The 15,077-nt window shown below is 51.3% G+C and overlaps 1 protein-coding gene across 1 annotated transcript; it reads left to right on the plus strand.

Moving 5' to 3' along the window:
- The first annotated feature begins 755 nt into the window (after positions 1–755).
- Positions 756–5,137, plus strand: LOC117581106. Its single transcript, XM_034268002.1, has 4 exons — positions 756–775; positions 1,742–1,979; positions 2,039–2,187; positions 2,250–5,137. The coding sequence occupies exons 2-4, from the start codon at positions 1,749–1,751 to the stop codon at positions 5,080–5,082; spliced, it is 3,213 nt and encodes a 1,070-aa protein (XP_034123893.1). The 5' UTR covers positions 756–775; positions 1,742–1,748; the 3' UTR covers positions 5,083–5,137.
- The last annotated feature ends 9,940 nt before the right edge of the window (positions 5,138–15,077 follow it).

A 15,077-nucleotide genomic window follows, 5' to 3' on the forward strand; every position in this document is an offset into this window, starting at 1 on the left:
TCTCTTGCCTGAAGCGAGTTGTGCTGAGTGCTGTGACGTCCGCACCAAATGGTTATGCCCGATGCCCGATGCTCATTTCCACACAATTGGCCAGGCAAAAACCTGTTGGCAAGTTTTCCCGCGCATACTTTTTGGCAGGGTCAATGCTGCTGCTGCTGCTGCTGCTGCTGCTGTAGAAAGCCATAAAAACCAAATTGTCATTGCCTTTAAGGGGATAGCGAGAGAGAGAGAGAGAGAGAGAGAGAGAGCAAGAGAGAGAGGTAGATATAGCTGCGCTTGCGCAATCGCTGGCCGAACAAGTTTTATGCTACACTTTAAGGATCCCCAGCAGAGGCAACAGCAGAGGCAACTCTGCGACAAGCAGCAGGCACACAACATGCAACAACCCACGACGAGACATCGATGAAAAGAAAACGAAATGCCCAGACACCGACGGTTTCACTTTCATTCGCAAAGCGCACGCGCAGCTGTCAGGGTCGCGCAGCCATCATCGAGTTCGAGTTCGAGTTCGAGTTCGAGCGAAAAGCGAAAAAGCGATTCCGATTCCGATTCGATGCTCGGAGAACAGGAGAGCAAACCGAACGAATTCCATTTGCCACGCTAATTACAATAGCCGACTAATAATCAAATAGAAAAGTGATTAAAAGTGCATTTTAATTGGCCGGCAATCAATATAAATAATTGAGTGTTGTTTTCATTGTGCGGCATTCCCAGACCCCCCACCACCAAAACCCCACCCAAACCCCATCCATCGCGTTATACTTCATGGATGCAGGTAAATAAATAAAAAGTATATATTTTAAATGCAATTTAAATGGTGGAAAATTGAATTTGTGGCTGAAATGAAACGCGTGATGCGCATAATTGGACCGCGATTGGCAGCAATTGAACATTTTGTGTGTGGAATGGAAGGACTTTGCATATACTCCATAAAATATTCCATAATCTAGCTGCAATTAGAGTGGAAGTTCAGCAAGTCTTGCTGGACTCACTTTCTTGGACAGGCACGAGACCAGAGCCCCCCCACTTAACTGGGCCGCAGCAGCACCTTGGGGCACTTAGGCATGGAAAGCCATGAATATTGCAAGTGAAATATGTTTTGGCATGCATATTTAATGGCCATCAAAATACGAGTACGGCAGAGACGGGGCCAGAGGCAGGCATGTGAAAACTATGTGAAAAGCCGTACGAACCATTTTAAACGCCATCAATTTCAATTTTGCAAATTAAATGCGTGGCAGAGCGCGCAGGCCCGCAGGCCCGCCCGGAGGGGTTGATTAATAATTCATTACGTTGCCAGTGGCAATGACATAAGCCCAAAGCAAATGCCGACAAGTTCAACAACTTGGCAAACCAGCGACAGGCGACAGGCAGCAGGCGACGTTTAGGGAAAATCTCACAGCGAAAGAGAAAGAAAAGCCACTTAGGAAAAATCATCATAAGACTCGGCTCGGCTCGGCTTGGCTATCGGTTAAAATCAAACAGCCCGGGACAAGTGAGTGCTGGCCACCACCGGCGAGTGGCGTGGCGTGTCGTGGAGCGGAGTGCCTTTTGGAGTGGGCCCAAAACAGGCCTTACCACTTTGGCATCCTCGTGTGGCCATCAAATGTTTCGTTTGGCTTTTTATTTGTTGTTTGGAATTTGTCATGCGGGGTTATTCACACTGCCATAGACATAGCCAAGCCACTCAACTCTTTCCACTTCCACTTCCATTTCCATTTCCGCAATTTCCATCCAGCAGCAGCGCCATGTGGCAGAAGCAACAACAGAAACCGCTGCTAGCAGCGACGCTCTTTGGCATTTGCTCGATGCTGGCCAGCATACAGCCAACTCTCTCTAGTTCCACCAGCAACCTGCCACTGCCACTGCCACTGCCACCGCCACCGCCGACGCAGAATGTAACAATGCCGATGGAGGAGGAAGTGCGGCTGCTGCGACTGGAGAACGATGACGAGGCACTGAGTGACAGAGCCAAGGAGGTGAGTCCGTCCGAGCTTAGTGAAAGATTTTGACAGGCAATGAGCGTCGCTTTTGACAGCTTAATAAGCAGGCAGCCGGAGATGCGGGACAGCAGGAGGTCATTGAGGATCTGAATTACGGCAGCGAGGTGCAGGTGGAGCTGGAGAAGGACTCTGCCGCAGACTCCACCACCACGGCAATCACTGAAAGGCCTTCGGAGTTCGTGGGGTAAGTCAGGGGTGAGGGCAGGTTTCATGTGGGGAATGGGCATAATTTCGTTTTGGTTGCAGAGTGCCGGGATTTCTGCCCACCGTTCTGCCACCGTCCACGCCGACTAATGGACACGGCTACATCCAGTTCGAGATGAACGAGGAGATGCCAGTGGAGGCTGTGCGCCGCCGGAGACCCATCGAGCAGACTGTGACCCAATCCCGAACGGAGACGGTCAACGAGGTGCTGTCCAATCTGTTCCCGAACGGCTTCTCGGACATCTTCCGCTTCAGCGGCAGGGTCCCAGGCACAGGCACAGACACAGACACAGAGCCAGCGACCACCACTGCCCCCACAGCCAACACTGCCACCGACAAAGCAGTGGTGCGGCCCACAGTTGATGCCACAGCCATAACCACAGAGGCCACAGTCACAGAGCCCGCCAGGGCAGAGGAGAAGCCGCGGCACGAAACGTACTTCAGCTACCAGACGACAGTCACCAAGGAGTACCGCCGGGAGCTGCGTCCAGGCCACACCGAGATCGTGGTGGAGAAGATCACCAGAAGTGAGCCGTCGTCGGGGGACGGGCACCCTTTCCGCGATGGCAGCAACCACATCTCGCGGGACGAGCTGCTGCGCATCAACCGGGCAGCGGTGGAGGCCCCCGTGCTGCCCAGCCTCCTGCTCCGCCCAGAGAGCGATGACAACGAGACGCTGGTGGCGGCCGAGAGTGCACCCATCGTCATTCTCGGAGAGCACGAGACGGAGCTGGAGGAGGGCCAGGAGTTTGAGGACAACCAAATAGCAGAGAGCCGCCACGCGGGCAGAAGTTATTACCAGCAGCGGCTGCCACCGCCAGCACCGAACAGCATCGAGAGCTACGCGAATCGAAAGGGGCCCGGGCAGGAGCAGGAGATCAATGTGCACATCGTGCACGACGATACCCTGGCCAAGGCACAAGAGGGAGCGGAAAAGCTGCAGCAGCAGTCCCTCGATCATTACCAGGTACGCGGCGAGCAGAGCGCACAGGAGGCGCCGTCGCGACAGTTCCTCAAGAGCTTCAAGCCAATCGTATCGGGCAGCGGCGATGGCCCCATAGCCAAGGGAACCTTCCACTACGAGGCCAGCCAGCCTCCCCAGTTGCCGTTGTCGCGGCCACGCCAGGAGGCCGACTTTGCCAATATTTTTGTGCGGCCTGCTGCCCCGTTGTCCTACCAACAGGAGCTCAGTCATGGCATCCCACAGTCCTCCCAGCAGCACCAGCAGCACCAGCAGGAGCTGCACACCCAGGCCATACCCTCGCCAGCTCAGTCCCCACCAGAGGTGCAGCAGCATTACTCGGACTACGCCGGACCCACGCCCAACAGTCTGGTTTTTGTGACACTCAACACTCCTCCTCCTCCTCCTCCGCCTCCGCAGATCGCAGCCTCGCCAGCGCCTGCTCATGCGTCGGCGCAGGAGGCTGCAGTTCAGATCACGGTCCATCATCCAGCGCCACACGAGTACGAGGCGGCGGCTGAGCCCTCCCAGCAGCACATCCAGCACGCCCCGCACCCCGCGAGCCAGCCGAATGGCTACACCTTCGTGGAGGTGCAAAAGTCCGTCAACATCCACAACAAGCTGATCACGGAGAAGGACGGAAGACTCGTCGAGCAGCACGAGACCATCTACCACCAGCCATCGCCTGCTGCGGCGACAGGGAAGAGCTATCCGTCGCTGACCACGAACCCCATCCACGTGGAGCAGGCGGAGCGCGAGAGCTCGCCGCCAGAGGTGGCCTTCGCACACGCTGCCATCAACCTGGAAACGCGCCAGCAGGAGACACCAAGAGACATCCATGCGGAGCAGCACTTCGAGACGATTCACCCAGAGCCCCCCCACTATCATCAGCATTATCATCAGCAGCAGACTGTGCCGCAGGTGGCTGTTGTGGAGAAGGTTGTGCCGCAGCCGTATGTGGTGGAGAAGCATGTCGATCGGCCCGTCAAGCAGTTCGTGGAGAAGCACATTCCCGTGCCGTATGCCGTGCACCAGCCGGTGCCAGTGCCCGTGCATGTGGAGCACTACGTGGATCGGCCCTATCCGGTGACGACCTACGTGGAGCGCCCGGTGCCCTATCCCGTGGAGACTGTGGTGGAGAAGATCGTGGAGAAGCACGTGCCCGTGGAGGTGGAGCGCATCGTGGAGCGTCCCGTCGAGGTGGAGAAGATCGTGGAGAAGTTCGTCGATCGCCCAATGGCCATACCCATCCACGTGCCCGTCGCCATCCACATGCCCATGCCGCCGACCCACTCCGGGCACTCTTTCGGCCACCATCCCAATGCCCTGCAGCCCCCCTGGGCGCACACAGTGGCCGCCCACATTCCGCCCAAAGTTCTCCAGAACTACTACACGCGAATGCTGAAGAAGCTTCTGCCGCAGATTACCCAATCCCAGTCCCAGTCCCAGTCCAAGCCAGCCAAGACTCCTGGCAAGTCTCCGGTGAAGCCTCCGGTGAAGCCAGTGCGAGGCGAGGCCCCGCCAGTGGCGACCTTCAGCCTGGCGGACATGCGCTTCGATCTGCGTCCCCCGCCACCGCCACCGCCTCAGGGCTCGGCCTGGCTGCAGGGCGCCCGCTACATCTACAACACTCTGCCGGCAGATCTGGCCACTGCCGGCGCCTCGGCACCCGCCCAGATGGTCAAGTCGTACATTGGACCCGTTCCGGGATCGGCAAACTCCGCATCCGATGGATCGACGGGCAGCGAGTTCGACGAGTTCCAGCGCTGGCGGAATGGCCACTCGCTCAAGCGGAGTCCCGACTTTGGGCGCAATCTGCAACTGGAGTACGGCTTCAAGCCGCCCCTGGTGCCGTCCATGGAGATAGACGACAAGGGGAATCCGCTCAAGCAGCAGGAGCCAGAGACGCGGTGAGCAGGCAGGCAGCCAGGCAGCCAGCCAGTCAGGCGGAGGAAATGTGAGAAAACGTGTGCCAAAATATGTAGAGCTCTAGCAATTATTATTATTACACATATTTAAAGTATTTTGCATTTAATAAAAGCCCATAAACATTTCAAACTTCCTGCAGCGAGGGAAACCTGCAGTCCCTAAGGCAAATTTAAGGAGCACCCCTGAAGGACACATGTGGTAACGTGGGTGCAGTATTAATTAAACAAATGACAGGCACTCAGTGGAAAGGCCTTAAGTAGTTGGCCTCATGGAGGAGGAGAGGGGTGAGGGAGCGTAATGCCGATTCCTCTTTATCTGTACGCAAACAGAGGCCTTTGCCACGCCCATTGGCAAATGGTGAAGTGACGCACACGTCCAAACATGTCCCGAAAGAGAGGCGGCCGAGTGCAAAGATTTATATGACAGCTAATAAATTTTCAACACATGTAGCAAAGCAGCAGCAGCAGCGAGCAGATATTAGAAGATATTTTTGGGTGTCAAGCCTCAGCCTCAGTATTGTATTGTATTGAGAGGCAAGGAGGCTCTTGGAGGGAAGAAACTAAGAAAGCCAGGCCGGAGGCCAGGGGGCTTGGCAAATGTTTGCGCAGCGACTCGAAAGGCACGTCACGGCAGCAGCGGATGCTGCAGTTGACATTTGACATGTGAACAGGAATAGAAAGGGGCAGACAAACCGTTTAGAGCACGTGTTGAGCGGCGGAAACGGAAACGGGAACTTTGGCGCACAGAAATGGCGGCATGTGAGGCGCCAGCAGAGTGGATGGATGTGCCCTCCAGCTTCAATCCGTTCTGGGATTATTCATTGCGACTATTTATGGGGCATAGTTGTGTATAAATAATTGCATAGCTTGTACTTTCTTTTGACACTGTTGAGTTGAGTCTATAAATCACTGGGCAACACTCTTTAAGTTCAATTGCAGCTCAGCTCAGCTCAGCTCGGCGCGCACGCCATGTCAGCAGATTTTATTCGGCTTTTGCCAAATGCCAGCACACACATAAATCATAGATTGTGCAATGCCACGCCACGCCCACAGATCAGCCCAGAAATCAATTGAAATTGCAATTGCAATTGCAAGTGCAGCTGCAAATGCATTCAGCATTTTGATAGACTCCCCAAAGGGGAGTGGGTCAGAGGCAGCCAACGGGAAAGATAACCAAAGGAACAATTGAATAATTTATATGCAAATAAATAAGAGGACTTTCGGCAGTCGGCAGACGGCACAAAGAGCCGAAAAAGTTCTGGCCAAGTATGTGTTCATTGTGCATGAAAAGCGTGTGAAATAAATTCTCTGATCTGGCCACAAAAGGCGTAACACACACTGCCACGGGTCCAACGGCTACAGCTACAGCTACAAGAACAAGGACAACGACAACAAACGATTGCTGGGAGCTATTGGCTATGTCGACGATTGCGAGTTTGCTTTTTTCCCCTGTTGGCGGAGGCCTACCTCCCTCTCTGGAGGGCTGTCGGCCCTTTCTGGTTTGGCTGCTGCTCGCTGCATGTCATTGTCAGGGGCTGCCAACTCTGCATTTGATATACGATGTGTTGGCAGGCAGCCCAAGTTGGCGGACGGGCGACAGGGCGACAGGGCGGCACGGTCGATTCACGGCACGGGGGCGTGGCACTGCGAGACAAATGCAGCTGAACCGAAAATTGCATTTCCGCTTTGGAAATTGCGCAAACTTCCGCCCCAAGTGTGAGAGCGAGAGCGAGAGAGGAAAAAAGGCTAACCACGAGTACGTCGGAGCGTCGCCAGACAATTGGCAAAAATGTTCTATAAAAGTGTGAAATAGGCCGTCACCCCGTCACCCCGTCACCCTTTTGGCCACAGTGGAAGAACGTGGTGGAGTGGAGAATGGGGCAGACATGCCGCAAAGTGGCCCCAGTGAACCACAGAAAACTTGTCACACAAAAATGAACGCAAAAATGTCAAAAGCATACAACGGATAGTGCACAGAGAGCGAGAGAGAGAGAGAGTACAAAAAAAGATTACTCTGGCACAAAAAGTGTAAGAGACTGAATGGAAGGCAACAGCCAATAAGGAATATTCCTCCACGGTTTCCACTGTTGCCAGCCAAAAAACCCAATAAATAGCTCAAGTAATGATAGCAGCAAAGAGAATCAAGCTTATGTGGATTTAAGCTGGCTCTTTATAGAGGGAACCTTAAGCCTCAATGCTGCAGTTTTTTCCCACTGGCCGGGCACATGCAAACCTGCTTAGCTTCTACCTATAAGAACCACTTAGAGTAAAGCATGTGCACACTCTCGTATTTATCATCAGGTTGAAACCTTTGATTGCTTCAGTCACGTCACTAATTGGCGACAATTTGTGCGGCAGGCAAATTGCTTTGACTCTTACTCGAGTGGAGCAGAGCCACCTCCAAAATTGATGGCTATAGAAACGAATGCGTGGAAGAGCTCGGCCACTTCCACTTGTCTGGGCCGGACATTCTGCGCCTCGTATTCCGGACATGTCACAGGCGGCGGCGATGACGACGACGACATCTGCAAACAAGCAGGGAAGCCCTAGAATTCCTTTCAATCAATTCGAAAACATCGAGCACTGGCAGGCAGCAGGCAGCAGGCAGAAGACAGCCGCAACAAAGGGATGGCTGTATAGAAAAGAAGTCTGCCACGTGCCAACAGGGCAAACAATCATAACTTTGCTGCATTGGAAAAACGCAGACCCAGAGGAGGACTACAGCTTTGTAGAGGAAAAGGAGAGCAGCCCCGACAATGGCAAACATTTTTTGAAAGCCACAAAACCAATGTGTGAGAAAGAAAGAGAACACAAAAGAGTTTGAACAGTTCAAGATGAACGAATGGGAAACGCAGATACTCGTAGGTAGTTCCCATTGCCACCCAACAGATTTTCCAGTACGCCCGATTAGATGGAGCTTTTAAAGCTGCTTTCTTATGCCCGAAAGTGTGCAGCAGAAGTGGGAAATGTTGCAGAGGTAAGCTTGAAGTAAAGTGCATGTAAAACTGGATTGGGGCAGAGCCAGGCCAGGCCCTCCCCTTCCAAGACTCTTCTTGCGCTGTGCAACAGTCGAGAGACCCCCCAATCCAGCGAGAGAGTAAAAACTAATCAAAATCCTCAATTGCAATGCTGGAATAAATGCACAAGGCAGAAATGTATTATTGGCCAGTCCCAATGAGAAGGGGAATTCGAATTCAAAAGCAGAAGCAGAAGCAGAAGCAGAAGCAACAACCAATTTTATGAAATGCCCAACTACAATAATTATGGACAGGAAGAATAAGCAGGAGGATACTGCTGGCATCTGACAATGTGCGGGCGAAAGGAAGGGAAGGACACGCACAGATGCATTCCATGATAACAACAGCAATAATAACGATGATCATGATGATGATGATGATGATGATGAAAACTAGCCAAATCCAAAGTTTGAGCCTGAATCTGAGCTGAGTTGATGCTGAAAATTGCGAGACCCCGTGAAGATGGCTGTCCAAGGAATTTCAATCACTGGCGAAGGCAGGCAACTTTGTGATTGCATAACTGCCCCGTGCCTGTCGGTATAAAATGCTCCCAGCGGGGCTCAGGTAACTTCCCCTGCAGCATTCCGTTCCGAGGGATGAGTGCCGGCTACGCTTCAACCGCTGCAGCAAGCTGCCCTGCACAAAATATTCTGTCAAAAACAACAGCACACCGAGCGAACAACAAACTTTTCACATCCACATCCACACCAATCCCCACTCAATGCCCGGACTTTAGCTGGCTCTGGCCACACTTTTAGCATGCGTGCGGTTGTCGGGCAGCGGCAGCAGCTGCGGCAGCGCGGTCAGCAGGTCGACAATGGATCGACCTGGCGCGGATGGGGAGTGGGGGGCATTGGTTTGTCGAGGGAAGCGGCAACTGGCAACTGGCAACTGGCAACTGGAACTGCTGTCAGAATATTGGCAAAGTTTTCATGTTCGACTTTCAAGTGTGCGGCAGGAAGAGCGAGAGAGCGAGTCAAGGAAAAGTGGTAACCAAGTGTTTATTTTGTGTGTTTGTCTTTGTGTGTTATGCCACAAGAGGCAAGTGCTTGTTGTTGTTGTTGTTGTTGTTGTTGTTCTTGCCAGTGGTAAATTATTTAGATTGCGAAGACACAACGGGTGGGGCTTCTCGGTGAGCTTCTGCAGCAGCAGTTACATTGAATATCTCGGCTCTTTGTTTTTGGGCAACTAATTCACTTTATTGGTCCATCCGCCCAGATACCAATCCAATCTTCGTTCCACGCATTATCCACAGTCTGGCGTCTCGTTAGCAGCGTAATCCTATTTCTGCACCAAAGCAAAACAGTAAGGGGACCGACGCAATAGTTAAGCACTTAACGACCCTCCTCAAAGTGGGGCGTGTCAAGTGCACTGCTCCCCAAATCCCCAAATCCGCAGCCCGACAATCCCATGTACTTATGGATGCCAGATTCTACAGAAATTACTTTAAACTGTTTACACTTTGTGTCACTGCCGGCTGTGCCACCGTCTCGCATCTCCATCTCCCGCATGTTGCGGCAAAGGAAAACTTTGCTTTACATTTGCCAAGTAATTTCCACGAAAAATCATTTTCATTTCCGTCGAAATCTCTGGGCGAGAGGCTCCCTACATGCTCCGGTGAATGTGCGAGTGTGTGCGCCATTTTGACACTTAATTATTTCAATTGAGGCTGTCGTCCCACGAGGGAGGGCCAGAGCACTCCTTCTTCATCCAGAGAATTGCCAGAGTTCTCGTTGAGGCAGAGGCAAAGGGAAAGGGAATGGGAAAGGGAAGGCGGCCTGCTTTTTATGGCAGTACATTTTACCTTTTTTTTGTTCCCCATCTCCTCGTGTGCATCTCGTTAACAGCTTTTTACAACACACCCACACAGACACACTCGCACTTGTGTTCTGTGGAGAGATATGGGAAATGGCTGCGAGGGCTTTGTCTCATTGCCGCTTTTGTCTGATGATTTTGTCGCAGTCTCATTTACAATATTTGCCTCCCTGCTAACGGGGCGAACAACAAATAAAATCAGCATTAGCTGCATTGGGCGTTTATTTGGGTTCAGCCCGAAAAGCCAGACCCGGACCCGGAGCCGGACCCAAAGCCAGATCCACAGCCAGACGACAGGCGGTCACAGCGTACAATGGCCCCAGGACCGCAAATGATAAAGCAAATCACTGCAAAACATTACGTGTACCATTTGCAATGCAAACGCTGTAGTCGCAACGCTAATACTCTCATCTAACACCAATACTCAGGCGTGGCCATCCACAATCCTCTATAGAGTATCCACTAAGGCACCCTCATTTGGTTTCACTTTCAAATCGAAAGAGCGAACGATGTTTTTTTTTTGCAATTTCAAATAAAATTGAATGCGATTGCGAGGCGAATTACATTTTGCGGCCGAGCCTTGCCTTTGTTTCTGCATCGAAATAAACCCAAAGCCGAATAGGTAAAGGCCGCTGCTCCAGACAATGGCGAGGACGCAGGACTAAAGTGACATTTCCTCTCTTTCCACAGCAGATTGTCGGGGCAAATTTACAAGAACCCTCGCCAAATCGAGGGCGCGCCCACAGACAAAAGACAATTGAAGTTAATGTGCGCCCCCAAACATTTGCCACACACACACACAGTCGGCTGGCCACACAACCCACTTCCAATGACAGTGGGACAGTGGCTTGAGGGGGCAGCTGGCCATTCCGGTTTTGGTATTTTACTTTGGGATTATTTTGTGATTTATGCGGTCTTCGAGTTGACATGCAGATTTAGATTAGGAGCCAGGCTCCCTCTGCTCGAAGGACATCTCTGCTTTCCGCTCTCAGCTCTCCCTGGGAGATGGAATGCAGCAGCACGCGCATAAATCTGCTTGCTTTCGGGGCTTGCCACTGTGGCGTATGAGTGATATTTTAGTTTTCTCGTTTTGCGGCTGCCGTTTTGTGTGTGGCATTAAAAGATTTGCCTGGACTCCGCCACAAAAGGAGCATATAAAACAGGGATTTACCATTAAAGCAAATTAAATGTCTCAGCTCTGTATATAGAAGCAGCAGGAGGAGAGGGGAGACAGCAGAGGGGAGGACTCTCCTGTGGCGATAAAAGTTTAATTAATTATATGGACACTGAGTGATTTTGGTTTATTGTATCCGCATTTGATTAGCCCGCATACTTATCATTCGGCCATTGGCTAATTAATTTGCCCAGGACTGGGCCTGGCAGGGCGTTAGACCTGCGAGTTATTTGGCAACTTGTTAACTCTCCTCCAGCAGAAATGAAGTATAAATATTTGTAATAGTTTTTCCACTTCCACTCTCCGGAGCGCACTCTGGAGCGGGTCAATGAAAAGCAATCATTCGCACAATTAGAAATCGTACTTAGTATCAAATTGCTTGCAATTACGAAGCATTTTAGTGGCACAACAGAGGAGCCCGGACAATATAATGGCACGACACATGAGACTCTCTCGCACACATGCAGGCAGCCCCTGCCCCGTCCACAGCAATAACAACGATAACAGAATGCGGCACACACGAGCAGACACCAGAGACAGGCCAAGAGAGACAGTCCGTAGTCGGAGTCGACTGAATTTGACTTAAAAATGGGCAAAAAATTGCGGCAATTAAAGTGGCAAATTGTCTCGAAGAAGAGGCGGCAGGCGTTCGATGTTCTCTGCCATTGTCCTGCCATTGCTGATATTTCGCATTGTGAAATGGAGCCTTAAATGAGTTTTCAGTTGACTTCGCATGGGGTTTTCTGTGGTCTCTGCTCTCCACTCTCCACTCTCCACTCTCCAATCTCCATTTCAATTTTGATTGAAAACCCTTTTAAATGCCAGGCCTTGGACCATTAATGGGAAAACAGAGAAATAAAATTAAATGCGTCTCCATCTCCATCTCTGGCCACAAAACGAATCCTTTCGATGCGCCAATTTACGCTCTCAGGTCTGGCCAAGTCGAAGCACTCTCATAGATTTCACTTCACAGTTTGCATTCAAGGAGCAAGCTGCTCCCCTATCTGGCTTCATTTTTATGTGCATCCCTCGGTCCGAGATTAGCCCCTGAAATATGGCCACGAACCTCTTGGACGCCTGGCATTTCAGTCCCTTGGCATTGCTGCCAAGACGCAGCTGCCAAGCTGCAGCTGCCGATTCTATCAGCACCCGAATCTCAATTAACATAATTCACCTAGTCCTAGAGTGGGTGCAGGAAGCAGAGATTCCCCCAGTCATAAACTAACAGTTTCTGTAGCAATCGCAGGGCAGGACAGAGGGCAACTTCCCTCCGAAAACAGAAGCCGAATCAAGACAGACCCGGACATGAGCTCAGGTCGGTCGATGGGGGGGGGAGTTCGCTCATTGTCAAAGTGGAAATTGTGTTCATAAATCAGAAACTGTCGCACATGTGTGACACCCTCCTAGAACTCCTCCCCAGAGCCACCAGCCACCAGCCACCAGCCTCTCCTTCCGCCCACTGTTTATTGTGTTGTCAATTTGCTGCGCTCGTTGGCTTTCTGGCTGCGATGGCGTAATTAGATTTCGGCCTGGTCCGGTCTGTGCGGAATGGACCGGGAGATGGTTTGGTCTGGTCTGGTCTGGTCCGGTCTGGGATGAGATGGGAAACAAACCACGCAACGGGAAGTGTCGGACTATTAAGGCAACGCTCGACCAGGAGGGAGATCCTGCTCTGGACCACCACATGAAGGAAGCATCGAAATGAGTCCATTAAAATGTGCCCCAATCGATGGCCTGGGCCAATTTCCTCAACAACCAAATGACCAACTGTCCAAGTTTTAAAGCTGACCGCAAAGTAAAACCAATTCAATGGCAATTAAGTGGCGAAGAGGCTTGGCCATTGTCAAAACTGGAATCTGGAGCATTCAGCATTCAGCAGCCGGCAGCCGGCAGTGTGTGAGGTTGACTCACACATTTGGCCAAGCAATTGTTGTTGACTTGGCAGGTCCGTTGCAGGCCCACACCGCCCGTTGAAGTCACTTAGTTAGTTGGTTAAACTTCCGCACGAATGCGAATGTTTGCCACCACAAAGCAACAGCAACAGCAAGAGCAGCAGCAGCAACAGGAACAAGAGGGACTGGAGATGCAGTTGGACTTGCAGTTGGAGCTGGAGTTGTGGTGACTGCATCCGCAATGCAACTTTCGGTGTGAGATTTCCGCCTATTGCCACTGGTGCGGCAACTCCCTAACCCCTGGCTGGGGCAGGGGCAGGGGCAAGCCAGCTTCTGGCGCATCTTCCTCTGCCTGTGTCTGTGTGTGGCTCAATTTATTACGAGATTGTGAATCTCCGCCACGATTACAGCAATTATGTGGCTTTTGGGGAGGTCTCTGGCCGCTGGCACAGTGCCCGAAGGCGTTGCTTTAGTCTCGCTCCCCGTCTAATAACTCAATTTCCACATCAAACCCAGCAGCCTGCCTCCTGCAGCCGCAAAAGCAAATGTGAAAGTGCCAAAGTCGCGACTGACACTCGCCAAAAATGCATCGGATTGAGACTCGGATGCGGCGCGGATCCAGCCTCAGCCTCAGGTGCAGTTCCATGTCTAATGCTCTCGAATAGATGGCTCCTACCTACAGCCCCAAAGCGCAAACCCAGCATCAACCATGGCAGCTCGCTGTCTCGGATTGGTGGCAATACAAATAATTTGTCAGCCACTTCATCAGCCGCGGCTGCTCCCGTCTGTTGCGAAACATCTTCAGTTGAACTCTCAATCCAATCCAACGGAGGATTGTCTAGCAGTTGGCCAAATTCTTCCTATAAACCACATAATCCCAGACAACAGACACAGGCTCATAGGAAATGCGTGGAAATGCATTGCGTTCGTTTTGGCATTAATAAATTAATTATACAACGGCTCGGCTCGGCCCCAGTCTCAGCCTCAACCTCAGCTGCACGCACAAGATAGTCAACTTCAATGAACACAAAAACACCAACAAAACAAACAGCGAAAACTTAACATAGTAAAAAACTTGAGCATTTTTGTCAGGAGCCACAACAGCCATAACAAATAACAAATATGCTGCAAAAGTTGATGGTCAAAAGTAGTTGAAGTGGCCAAAGCCATGGCCAAAAAAGCTGCTCGAAAAACAGAAACGTTCAAAGACAAACAAGGAGAGCAGCGGAGGCTTCTCAAGATGGTCGACTATGGAATGCTCTCTTGCAGCTGATCATCGATCATCAAAGTTATCAATGGACCTACACTGGAGCGTTACAAATCGAATCGCAGGCTCATCGGGCCAGTTGTAGAGGGAAGTATGCATGAGAAATGCCAGAGCCAGCCCCACAGCATGTCTGCAACTGCAACTGGCGAAAAGCTGACGTTTGGCTGGGAAATGCCGTGAGGGGGGAAATGGCAGGGGGGGGGCGGGGCGGAAAGCAAACTGGCTGGATGTCGCTGCACACACAAAACTCAAGTGGCGCGAAAATGTGAGGCACAGTTGCAGCAGCAGCGCGCAAGCGTGCGGTTTTCCCTCCACAGTTTTCCGCAGCCGAAAATAAAAGCATACCGTAAAAGCAGGAAAAACCAACGAAAACTCAACTCAAATTAAAAGTCGCATTAAATAAATGAAAAACCAACGAGGACGAGGACGAGTAGCAAGTTTAAAGAAAGCTCAAAGCAAAAGTTAAATTGAATAGACAAAAGTTGTCCGTAAAAATATAATTCGCAGCGTAGAGCCTGGCCAATCAATTATTTAGCAAGTGCTTCCCGAATGGAATATTCAATGAGAATAAATTGATTCAAGGCCATAAAACTGTGCAGCCAAAGACATTCTTTAGGGAGCCACTAACCGAAAGAGATTCCACACGCTCGATGAGTGTGGAAAAAAGACAATAATAATTAGCATAGAGAAAAAAACATCAGCCTGAGGAGAGAAGCAGAGAAAGACAGAGATTGAACAACAATTGCAAATTAAGCTGCCACATTTCGTGCAACGTGCAACGTGCAACGTGCAACGCTCATTTGAACTTCCGGCGAA

This window comes from Drosophila guanche, unplaced genomic scaffold (genome assembly GCF_900245975.1).
Source record: "Drosophila guanche unplaced genomic scaffold, DGUA_6, whole genome shotgun sequence".
NCBI classification, from domain to species: domain Eukaryota; kingdom Metazoa; phylum Arthropoda; class Insecta; order Diptera; family Drosophilidae; genus Drosophila; species Drosophila guanche.

Bases quoted from the DNA above. Each gene is read 5' to 3' on its own strand.
- LOC117581106 (XM_034268002.1), top strand. From the start codon at position 1,749: ATGTGGCAGAAGCAACAACAGAAACCGCTGCTAGCAGCGACGCTCTTT. The intron at 1,980-2,038 runs GTGAGTCCGTCC...CGCTTTTGACAG, and splicing joins TGAGTGACAGAGCCAAGGAG to CTTAATAAGCAGGCAGCCGG. The intron at 2,188-2,249 runs GTAAGTCAGGGG...TTTTGGTTGCAG, and splicing joins AGGCCTTCGGAGTTCGTGGG to AGTGCCGGGATTTCTGCCCA.